This window comes from Oryza glaberrima, chromosome 6 (genome assembly GCF_000147395.1).
Source record: "Oryza glaberrima chromosome 6, OglaRS2, whole genome shotgun sequence".
In the NCBI taxonomy this organism is placed as follows: Eukaryota; Viridiplantae; Streptophyta; class Magnoliopsida; order Poales; family Poaceae; genus Oryza; species Oryza glaberrima.
Window position 1 is genome coordinate 3,037,175 of NC_068331.1, and position 11,752 is coordinate 3,048,926.

Here is an 11,752-nt window from a genome sequence, read left to right on the forward strand (position 1 = left end):
GTGCCCCACCCTTATACTCCCTCCGTTTCTAAAACGAACGACGATGTTGATTTTTGGATATAATGTTTGGTTTCATCATTTGCCCTATTCGAAAAGTTAGTGCAAATATGCACAAATATAAGTCACTCTTAAAAGTAATTAATTAATAAATATAAGTCACACTTAAAGTCCCAACAAAATAAATGATGCTCACATTTTAATTAATAAGATGAATGTCCAAAAGTTAAACATTGTTGTACGTTTAAAAACGGAGGTATAGTAATTTATAAACAATAGTGGCTGAGTACAAAAGAAAATAGAAGATGTAAAACAAGACAAAAGGCAATAACCAGTACTAGTTGAGAGTGGAAACACTTCAGACAAGGGCAATATATGTAGCACTAGCTGCTAAATAATACTCTTATGAATGCAACAAACAACGCAGAGTACTACCGAAATGCAGATACAGGCATGCCCAGCCAGCATCTACCTCATCTCAAAAGAAAAAAGAAAAAAAACAAAGAAGAAAAAGAAGACAAAAGAAACCAAACAGGCTTCTAGTCAGTGTTGTTTTTCAGACTTCAGATATTGCTCCTTACGCATACTCCGTTACAATATTCCATTTGTCACCTATGACTCTTGGGTGGTTAGGATGCGCCTTCACGCATGATGCCACTTTGGTCACCACAGATAATATGATGTCGCCAAAGAACTCGATCTCCTTCAGCTTTGTTAGATTCTCCAGACCTGAAATCCCATACTTGGGTTCTCGCAGGAATGACAATGTCAGCCTCTCCAGATTAGGCACTGAACCCGCATCGAACTGCATCTTCTCTATCCTCTCCAGATTATCAATGATCAACAGCTTGAGCTTCACGAATTTACCGTGACAAAAAACTATGCAGTTGTCAGCATATGATTTGTGATAGAGCTTGAGGCAGAGCAGATTTGGCAGGTCCCCAAGAACTCCTATGGCATCAGCATGGAGTTCGGTGCGACGAAGAGCAAACCTGGATACGTTTCGAAGCGATGGTATCCATGGAGGTAGCCTTTCCAACTCACCGGCCAGGCTAAACTTGGTTATGAATAGAGGAGGCGACTCAACAAAGGCTAGATTATCCAGTGATAAGCTGTGCTCCTTCTCATCCAGAGTGTGGATGGAGAGAGAGCGAAGAGGGCCAGGCAACTTGCTCAGAGACTCAAGGAATGCGTTCCAGTTCTCTTCCACACCGCGCAAGAGAACATTGAGCTTTGTCAGATTTTGCAGCAGGCCAATTTCCCGCAGTACTGGCGATTTATCCTTGACTACTATATGGACAAGTGATTGCAGAGCCACCATGTTCTTGACCACCCCAGTCGCCACCTCCAAACCTGAAGATTGTCTCAAGAACTTCACACTGGCTGTCCTTGTAAGCTGTACCTTGTGCCCCGCAAACAAATGCTTGAGACAACTCAGGTTGCCTGCACTAGCTGGTAGCTTCTTGATAAGTGTTGCCCTAATGTCCAGCGTCTCTAGGTGTTTCAGATTCCCTAGAAGATGCGGTAATTTGGACACGTTGGTATTTCTGAGGCTTAGGTACTTCAGCTGGAAAAACCTGCACATACAATGCAAAGTTTCGTTACTCAAGCAGCTGCAGCCTTGCAAGTCAAGTACTCTTAATAACCGTAGCTGCGGAAAGAAGAATGGGACTTCCTCAACAGAAGCAGACATCGTGAAGGAGCGAGCATGAGATACATTGGCACTTGTTTTTTGAGACGAATTGTAACTGCTGTGGATGGAGAGGCGACGGATTTTGTCATGGGAAGCCAATGTACTCCCATTGTCACATAAGAATGATGCAAAGTTCTCCTCAATTGACCTGGAGACAATGACATCTAACATCAAATCATGAACTCTGCAGCTCCTCACTTTGCCAGTCCAATCAGTCCTCACAGGCTGCACAATGCTTCTAGCCACAAACTCATCAAAGTAACTTTCTGCAAGCTGTTCCATGCTTTGTCCATGCCTTTGGCTGACAAAACCTTCAGCTATCCACCTTCTCACCAAGGGTCCCCTCTTGATCACATAATTTTCAGGGAAAATACTTAGATACAAGAAGCAGGCCTTCAGATGATAGGGTAGATCATTGTAGCTCAAGGTTAAGACTTGCTTCACTCCTTCCAGGGTAGGGTTGTTTTCAAGTTCAGATCCTAAGTTGTTACAAACCTTCTGCCACTCCTCCTTGGTCCTATTTGTCTTGCTTGCGAGAAGGCTGCCGATGTTCACTATTGCTAATGGCAAGCCTCCACATTTCTTCAAAACGGAATTTGACACTTCCTCAAACTCATCAGTTGGTGATTTATCATCTGCAAAACCAAATATCTTCTTGAAGAACAGTTCTCGTGATGTCGTTTCTGATAGTCGCTGGATATTGTAAATCCGATCTTGGGGACGAGAACAGCACGTGTTGGCCACATCTGCATTCCGGGTGGTTACTATTATCCTGCTACCCTTTAAGTTGTCAGGCAATGCACATCTGATGCTCTCCCATGCCGATACAGTCCATATGTCATCAAGGATCACAATGTACCTAGAAGAAACAGTTCAGTAAACAAAAGGAAACGTGGTAACAGATAGGATTAGCTAGAAACAACCCCCCCCCCCCCCCCCAAAAAAAAAAAAAAAAGAAGAATAATTAGCAGTAAATACGCCTCCTTTTCCTTTGCATCGGTAAAAAAGGGAAAACAGAAAACGAATTGCAAACAAATAGGTGAAAAGTCCTTCATTGCATACGATGTTTTTTCTCTTTTACACTGGATAGTGTAACACTGTAACCTATTTGGATCTTTGTTATATTTTTCAGGTACACATGCCTTAGATAGTGGAACTTTCAAGATTCATCAATACTAAATAGTGGTTGGGCCCTCCCTCTCTCTCTCTCCTATATATATAGATAGATAGATACTAGAATAGTAGAAGACCTTACAGATGATTTCTCCATCACAACTCGTAAAACTAATTTTCTGGCTTTGAATGGTTCACATTGAATCCAAATTATTAAGCCAACTCTAGGAAATTGAGACTCGATTTGTATGATGGCCTTGCATTTTGCCAATGGTGGCTTGAGCCAAATCTCTGTATCTGGTTGGTTCTATATGACTAACTAGTTGTTTCTGGTTCTAGATGTGAAGGTTTTATCTGCAATCTGTTGGTTTGTTTTCTGCTCCCTTTTGAACTATGTAACATGGTTTATTTAATGGAAATGAGAGGGACCTCCTTATAAAATGGATATGGTCCTATATTTAAGTTAAACACACTTATGTTTTGGCAATAAATACACAATTTCAAATTAAATTGCCTGACAGTTAATTACATCCAGCAACTACCTCAAATTGAATACCAACTGGTCCTATAAAATGGAGACGGTCCTATATCTAAGACTGCCATTTTGACGTTCTACTTCACCATAACCAGCAATATCTCAAAAGAAAATATGGATTATTTTTAAAGCACAAACTATTATAGTTCACTATCAGGGAGGAATAACAAAAAACTCTGGCATACCTTTTGTCTTGGAAATACCTCCTGAGATTCTTAGTCAGTGCTGCAACCTCCCACCTTTCCATTCCCTCCAGGTAATCATCTGTAATAAGGCCATGCTTGCATCCTGCTATTGCCATTGCCTTGTGTGGCTCCTGGATTAGCTCCCTTACCATGTGCTGAAAAAGTGCCCTGATGTTGAACGTCTGTGAAATGATGAACAATGGACAGCACTGAAAATCAGCACTCTTCACCACAGGGCTTCCACACACCATCCTTGCCAGCGTCGTCTTCCCAAGGCCACCAAACCCGACAATAGCAAGCACACGAAGCCGAAGGTCCTCTTCCATCAGCCAGCTGACGAGCTCATTCCTAGGCTCATCGATGCCAACCAGCTGAGCCTCCTCCGCGAAGAGAGCGTGCAACTGTGGATCGATATGGAGAGAGGCATGCCTGGTGAGTCTTGGATGTGCTTCTTCATGTGTGGCCTTTGCTAGCTCCACCCCGTACCTTGAACGCCGCTCACCGACATCCTGAGCACGGGCCTTCAGTTCTTGTAGCTGGAGAGCAATTCGGTGACGACAGGCTAGCTTGCGAAGCATAGATATGAGCCCACCAAAAAATCCCATTTCTGATGACTCCCCTAGGTTATGGATGAACTCATCAATACAATCCTCAGAGTCGTAGGCTATCTCCCTCACCTGCTTCATCCAGATCCTAACTTGGTCGTCATGAATCTGTGATATGGTGAGATTGCGTAGGAATGCATTCATGCACTCGAGCTCATCCTTGATGTACTGTATCTCACCATGGACACCCTGCACCAGCCAAGTATCCTCAGTTAGAAGGCAGCCAAGCTTGCACAGCAGGCTCCTGACTGCACCCTCCGTCAAACTGAAGACAGCACCCTCCATATCTTACTATGGAGCATGGAAATGGAAACGCTGCTGCTGTTGAAGTTAGGATGCTCAGGTTATATTTGTAAGACATTTGGTTAGCTAATGGTGGAAGAATAAGAACATTCCAGAATTCAGACCATGGTTTTCCTGGTCAAGGAGACATGCAATGACAAGGAGACCTGCGGTTCGCTGCTGATGGCAAACAGAACCCTGAAACATGCTGACAAGGCAACTTGACTTCATGTCTTACAAGCCTGATAAGCAAATAATAGTATTCCTGTGGTGCATAAGAATATCATAAAAAGTTACAACTCATAGAAAAAGTCAATCAGTACGGAAAACTCATCGCTGTATGTATATGTAAGAGGCCAAAGGCAGCTTAAAAATTGGTAAAAGATCCAGTAATACTTAGAGAAGGTATAAAAGCAGTGGGGAAGAGTATGAACAAGTGATACCCTAAGGTTTGTTACATTCATAGCTGGATGAAAGGGTGATCCAAACAAGTACCCAGACAAGGATAAGCAGCACTGAAAAGAGGACAGAAAACAGCTAGGTAACTCTGACATTTTGACAACACAACTCATACGTGAAATGGAAAGAAGGCGGTATAGGACAACAGTCGTATTTTTGTGATGAATAGCTTGGTAAGATTGGTAAAATATTTCGCCCGCCTTCTTACATCTGACCTATGAGATTAGAGTGCTACTTGTTTTAACAATGTGAACATCGTACAACACCATATATAAAGCAGAGTGAGAAAACTATGGTAGCAATAAGCAGATGAACACTAACATAATCACAGATCGGACGTGGCGACAGCAAAGCAAGGTTTAGTTAATAAAGATGAAATGCAAGTCAAAGTGCATATTATATATAAATAATCAAAACTGTTAGCTAGTGTGACACAATGAACTGTAAAGGCATATATGCAAGTGAAGCGAAGTTAACATATAAGAGAATAGTGCAGGAAGGCAACAAGCTACTCGAGGTGGTTCCATATACTTTACAGCTTAATATGCACCGATCGCAATTGCACAAATAAGATAACAATGGTTAAAGCATTGCGTGTTCCCCTTGTAATTTTGTATAATAACCTAGTACTAGACACCTTGAAAGAAATGGCGATGTCGACATAAATGCAGAAAGGCAATCAAGCAACCATTGGAAAAACAGGCACAGTTACCAGCATCATCTTGACTGTAGTGTTTGACTCTCTTCTTTTTCCCCTTAAAGATTTGCATAAAAGATGAAACCGAGCCACAGCATATCCAGTCCTGTGAAAGAGACTCCAGGAGCTCAATGGTTCCATTTGAGAGCGCAAAAGAAAGTTGACATGGAAGAAGACAAATCAAGCACCTTGGATTGTGAAGCACTTCAGCGGGGGCCGAGTCGAGCAAGACCTAGGAGAGCTTGGTTGTTACACCTGCGACATCTCTGATCTCTCCCTTGCGAAACATTCAGGGCCAGCTGCTCGCCGCCGCTACCTAGTCAGGCCCTTCTCGTAGACTAGCTGGGTGACGCATTTCATCGAACACATGAAGCACAGAGCCGCCCACCCGCGCGCGCTCTTCGATTAGCCACCACCACGATCCGTGCTTCACCCGGCTCCCTTGAATCTTCTGCGCATGCGCATGCGCATCCGGCCGGAATCTCTACCCGGCACGTCCTCCGCCGCCGCCATCGCCGGCGCGGAGGGCTGCGGCTGCGGCTCTCTCCCTCTCTCTCTCTTTTCCGAAAGAGACAGTAAGGACGCGTACATTCATAAGGCGTCACCGAACTTCATAGGCGTGTGCCTCCCCCACGTGATACAGAAATACGCCTTCCAAGCACGGATGTGTGTTTTCTACTTTTGTTTAAGTCATGCTCATATGCTATCCTTAGGTGAAAGGAAAATGACGGTGCTAATTTTTTTAGAACATTTTTTTTTAAAAAAATACAGTACAAACGTAGCCCTAGAAACGTGCGTGTACTTATCTTTTTAAAGGAATCAACACGAGACCATACTATTTCATTAAAATAGAGGGAAAAGTACAACCCCTAGAGATAAAACTATACAAAACTGATAAGGCCTAGATACAGTTCAGTAGAAAATCCCGTATCCTCCTTGCTCCCGCCATAGCCCAAGTTCTTGCCTCCTCTTTTATTTTTGCCATAAGGCTAGGGTCGCAAACTCCTTTTGTTCGAAAACCTGCTGATTTTTTTACTTCTAGATTTCCCAAACTATTAAAAGAATTAGGTCCACAGGCTTTTCTTGGACACCTCATTTGTATTGGCTAGCATTTCCCACCAATTTTGGACGCTATGGCATGGAGCCCAGTGACAAGGGTCCACCTATTGGTAGGGGCACTTATCCTTATAAACACACAGCATATCTCTAATTCTTTATAAGCACCCCTGAAAGACTAGGCATGTATATCTTGATAATGACAAAGTCTCCACAAACGTCTCATTGTTAACGGGTATATCATCTATCCCTGAAAGAATAAATAGCCGTAAATACAAGCACTCGTGTCAAGCCTAAAATTTAAACTCGAATAGGCAAGTTCAATCACAAGAAACCTAACAAAGTAGTTGACAAGCAAAATGTTGTGCTTATGAAATAGGAGTACATTTGATAAGTTTAAACTAGCAGGGGAGGCCTAGCCACAACCTGCAGAACACTGAAGCAAACGCAAGCTTCAGATGAAATGCTTCTTTTACTGTTTTACACCTCAATTGTACACCGTCACAATGTTCCATTTGTCACCTACAACTCTCGGATGATTTGGATGATCCTTCACACATGACACCACTTTGCTCACCACAGATGATACGATGTTGCCAAAGAACTCTACCTCCTTCAGTTTCAGGAGATTGTTCAGACCTGAGATGCCATCCTTGGGTTCTCTCAGGAATGACAATGTCAGCCTCTCAAGATTAGGCATCGATCCCTCATTGAAATGCAACTTTTCAAGGTTCACCAGGTTATCAACGATCAGAAGCTTGACCCTGGCAAATCCTCCCTGTGGAAAAACGAGGCGATCATCAGCATATGATTTGTGATAGAGTTTCAGGCAGAGCAGATTTTGCAGGCCTCCAAGGACATGTATGGCATCAGCACGGAGTTGGCTCCTGCGAAGAGTAAGCCTCGAGACGCTTCTAAGTGATGCTACCCAAGGAGGTAGACTACCAAGCTTGCCAGTCAGGCTGAAGCTAGTGATGAAAATGGGAGGTGACACTAAGGAAGAAAGCATCTCCAGTGATGAGATAGAGATGTTTCCTTGTGCGTCGAAGATGTCAATGGAGAGTGATCGCACAGAGCCACTCAGCATATTCAACAACTCCAGAAAGGGCTTCCAGTTTACCTCTATACCATAAAAGAGAACACTGAGCTTCCGTAGATTTTGCAGCAAGGCGATCTCCTGGAACACTGATGGATGTTCTTTTATCTCTACATGGACAAGTGATTGCAGCTTTGCCATGTTTATGATCACTCCATGGCTCATCTTTAGACCTGAGGATGGCCTCAAGAACTTCACACTGGATGTCCTTGTAAGTTGCTCTTTGTGCCCTGCTAACAAATGCTTTAGGCAAGTCAGGTTAGCTGCACTACTAGGCAGCTTCTTGATAAGTGTCTCTCTTATATCCAGTGTCTCCAGGTGATTCAGATTCCCAATTAACCTCGGAAGTATGGACACACTGGTGTTTCTGAGGCTTAGGTATTTGAGCTGGAAAAAATCTGCAGATGCAGTCCAAATTCTTGTTACTCATGCAACGGCTGCCTTGCATGTCCAGCACTCTTAACAACCGCAATTGTGGAAAGAAGAATGGGATATTGTCAATTGAAGGTGACATTCTGAAGGTGCGAACATGAGCTACACTGTTGCTTGTTCTTTGAGCTGATGAGTAGCTACTGCTGCGGATGGAGAGGCGGCGGATTTTGTCATGCGAAACCAGTTCGGTTCCATTGTCACAGAAGAAGGATGCAAAGTTTTCCTCAAGTGACTTGGAGACGATGACTTCAAGCATTATATCATGAACCTTGCAGCTTCTCACCTTGCCACTCCAATCGATTCTGACAGGATGAACCATGCTCCTGCTCACAAACTCATCAAAGTATCTTTCACCGACCTGTTCCATGCTCAATCCATGCCTCTGGGTGACAAAACCTTCAGCTATCCACATTCTCACCAAAGGTCCCCTCTTGATCACATGATTTTCAGGAAAGATACTCAAATACAAGAAGCATGCCTTCAGATGGTAGGGCAGATCATTGTAGCTCAGAGTTAACACCTGCTTTGTGCCTTCAAGAGTAGGATTTGACTCAAGTTCAGAGCCCAAGTTGTCACAAACCTTCTGCCACTCTTCTTTGCTCCTGTTTGGCTTGCTTGCGAGGAGGCTACCGATGCTCACTATTGCTAGAGGCAGCCCTCCGCATTTCTTCAGGATGGAATCTGAAACTTGTTTCAGCTCATCGTCGTCTGGCGCTCCGGCATCCGCCATGCCAAAGATCCTCTTGAAGAACAGCTCCCGCGATGCCGCATCTGAGAGGCGTTGGATCTTGTAGATGCGATCTTGGGGGCGGCAGCAGCAGGTGTTGGCGACATCCTCGTTTCTGGTGGTTACTATGATCCTGCTACCCTTTTTATTATCTGGAAACGCGCATTTGATGCTCTCCCATGCTGATGAAGACCATATATCATCCAATATCACAATGTACCTATACAATGTAATAGTTCCACATATATGAACAAACTCGGCAACAAATAAAATAATTAACTACATATATGATCTGTTTTTTTAGCTACTACCTGCTACTGGAAGGAAATTTTGTACAACCGGCAAGACTGAGTTGAATAGTAGTAAAATCGAGTTTGGTTCAACTAATCAATAGATTATGATTCTCTAATAGAGAACAAATAACCAGAGCAGGAGAAGGTTGAACTTCATCAAACCTACCTAATAAAACTAATAGGATAAATTCAATGGAAGAGTGTCATTGTTGGAAACAATTTTGTGTTACTGTAACTCATTAATTCTCCCTCTATATTATAAGACATTTTGGTTTTTCTAAGTCAAACATTTTTAACTTTAAGCAATTTTATAGAAAAATGTAGCAACATTTTGAACACAAAACAAATATAGTATCAAAATATATTTAATGTTTGATTTAATAAAACTAATTTGGTATTACTACGGTTTTTCTATAAAGTCAAACTTAACTGAAGTAGTGTTCTTAGTTACTTGAACATTTTCTTTTTCTTAGTATAGTAATACTAATGTTCTTTTTCTTAGTTGTTATAGTAATACTGGTTAGTATAGTAGTACTACATTGTTGTAACTCGAGAAATTAAGTTGAACAAGGAAAGGAAATACTCCTCCCGTTTCAGAATATAAGTTTTTTTGACTTTGATCAAAATCAAACTACTTCAAGTTTGAATAAGTTTATAGACAAATATAGTAATATTTACAACACCAAATCAGTTTCATTAAATCAATAGTTGAATATATTTCCATAATATATTTATTTTAGGTCGAAAATATTACTATTTTTTTACAAACTTAATCAAATTTAAAGCAATTTGATTTTAACTAAAGTTAAAACAACTTATAATCTGATTATAATCTGAAATGAAGGGAGTACTAACCTTTTGCCTTGCAGGTATTCCCTCAGCTTGCTGGCGAGCGCTGCCGTCTCCCACCTCTCCATCCCCTGCAATGCATCGTACGCGACAAGGTCGCCGCCGCCGCCGGCGGCGGCGGCGACGGCGGCCATTGCCTTGCGCGGGCGCTGGATGAGCTCCCTGAGCAAGTGCTGGAAGAGCGCCGTGATGCTGACGTCTGCGACACGACGACGAGCGGCGGCGAGCACTGGAAGTCGGCGGCGCCCTTCACCCGGGGGCTCCCGCACACCATCCTCGCCAGCGTGGTCTTGCCGAGCCCGCCGAACCCGACGACGGCGAGCACCCGCAGCCGCGGCTCCTCCTCCATCACCCACCCCACGAGCTCCTCCCTCGGCCCGTCGATCCCCACCAGCTGCGCCTCCTCCGTGAACAGCGCGTGCAGCCTGGGGTCGAGCCGCCCGGACGACGACGACCCGCCGCCGCCCCTGACCGCCGCCACCGCCAGCGACACCCCGTACCTCGTGCGCCGCTCGCCGGCGTCGCGGGCGCGGGCCTTCAGTTCCCGGAGCTGGGCCGCGACGGAGCGGTCTCCTCCTCCTACTCCTAGCGCGCCGGCCAGTAGGCGGACGAAGCGGCGGAGTGAGGCCACGAGGCGACCTTCGTCTCCGGCGGCGGCGGCGGGGTGGCTGCGGCCGCGGACGAACACGTCGATGCAGTCCTCGGCGTCGTAGGCGATCTCCCTGACCTGCTTCATCCAGACCCTCACCTGGTCGTCGTGGCCGGCGGCGTCCTCCGGCGACGTGGAGACGCTGCGGAGGAAGGCGTTCATGCTCTCCAGCTCGTCCTTGATGTACTGCACCTCGCCGTGGACGCGCTGCGCCGGCGAGCTCTCCTGCGCGAGCACGCCGGCGAGCTTCCGGAGGAGCCCCCGCACGGCGCCCTCGGTCAAGCTCACAATGGCGCCCTCCATTGATTTCCTAACACCAAACGTCTGAAAAAATTTGCTTCTTAAAATATATAAACATGTTGAATTTTAAATACTAGCTATCTCCGTCCCAAAATAAGTTTATTTTTCATCTATCACATGGTACCAATAAAAAAATAAAAAGACTAGAATACTCATATTTTATCAATTCTCAATGCAATTATTCATCAATTATCTACTTCCAGTACTCCCTCCGTCCTATAATATAAAGTGTTCACGTATTTTAAGATTCTAACGTTTAAAATATTTGAGCAACACTTAGTATATAGTATGTTATAAAATGAATTTTATTTGTTAAAAATTATATTATTAGATTGAGATTTAAATTTACTTTCATACGGTTATAATTTTGTTACTACAAAACTTATAGAATATGAGAAATTATAAGCTAAAGATTAGTTTTGAAGACTGTGCCAACTTTGACCGAGTCTTATATTACCGGATAGAGAGAGTACAATTATTCCTTACTTTCACAAATTCCGATGCAATGATTACTCCCAAAATGAACTTATCTTGAGACAAATAAAATGAGCTAAAAGATAAACTTAATATGGGACATAGGTAGTATAACATTTGGGCTATCCTCTCATATTAATATTTTTTATACAAATATGTAAAAATATGATGCTTAAATTACTTTTAACCACAAAATAAGTCATGACAAATATCAAATGAATGGTCGGACACCGTGGTGAAAAGTCAACGACTTTGTATATTTAAAAACGATAATAGTACCAGTAGTGACCATCACCCTATATCATTGCAA

The 11,752-nt window shown here is 43.5% G+C and overlaps 1 protein-coding gene and 1 pseudogene across 2 annotated transcripts; both read right to left on the minus strand.

Annotated features, from left to right (window-relative positions):
- Positions 1-117: 117 nt before the first annotated feature.
- LOC127776208 (disease resistance protein Pik-2-like) lies at positions 118-6,134 on the minus strand. 2 transcript variants are annotated; one of them, XM_052302569.1, is made up of 4 exons: positions 5,755-6,134; positions 5,582-5,672; positions 3,524-4,652; positions 118-2,549 (listed from the first exon to the last, which is right to left on the minus strand). In XM_052302569.1, exons 3-4 carry the CDS (start codon positions 4,411-4,413, stop codon positions 575-577), a joined length of 2,865 nt encoding a protein of 954 aa, XP_052158529.1. In that variant the 5' UTR covers positions 4,414-4,652; positions 5,582-5,672; positions 5,755-6,134; the 3' UTR covers positions 118-574. The 2 variants fall into 2 exon arrangements, with proteins under 2 accessions (XP_052158529.1, XP_052158528.1); XM_052302568.1 differs by having other exon boundaries at positions 3,524-4,675.
- A 765-nt stretch (positions 6,135-6,899) lies between these two features.
- Positions 6,900-10,971, minus strand: LOC127777592 (disease resistance protein Pik-2-like; annotated as a pseudogene).
- Between the last annotated feature and the right edge of the window lie 781 nt (positions 10,972-11,752).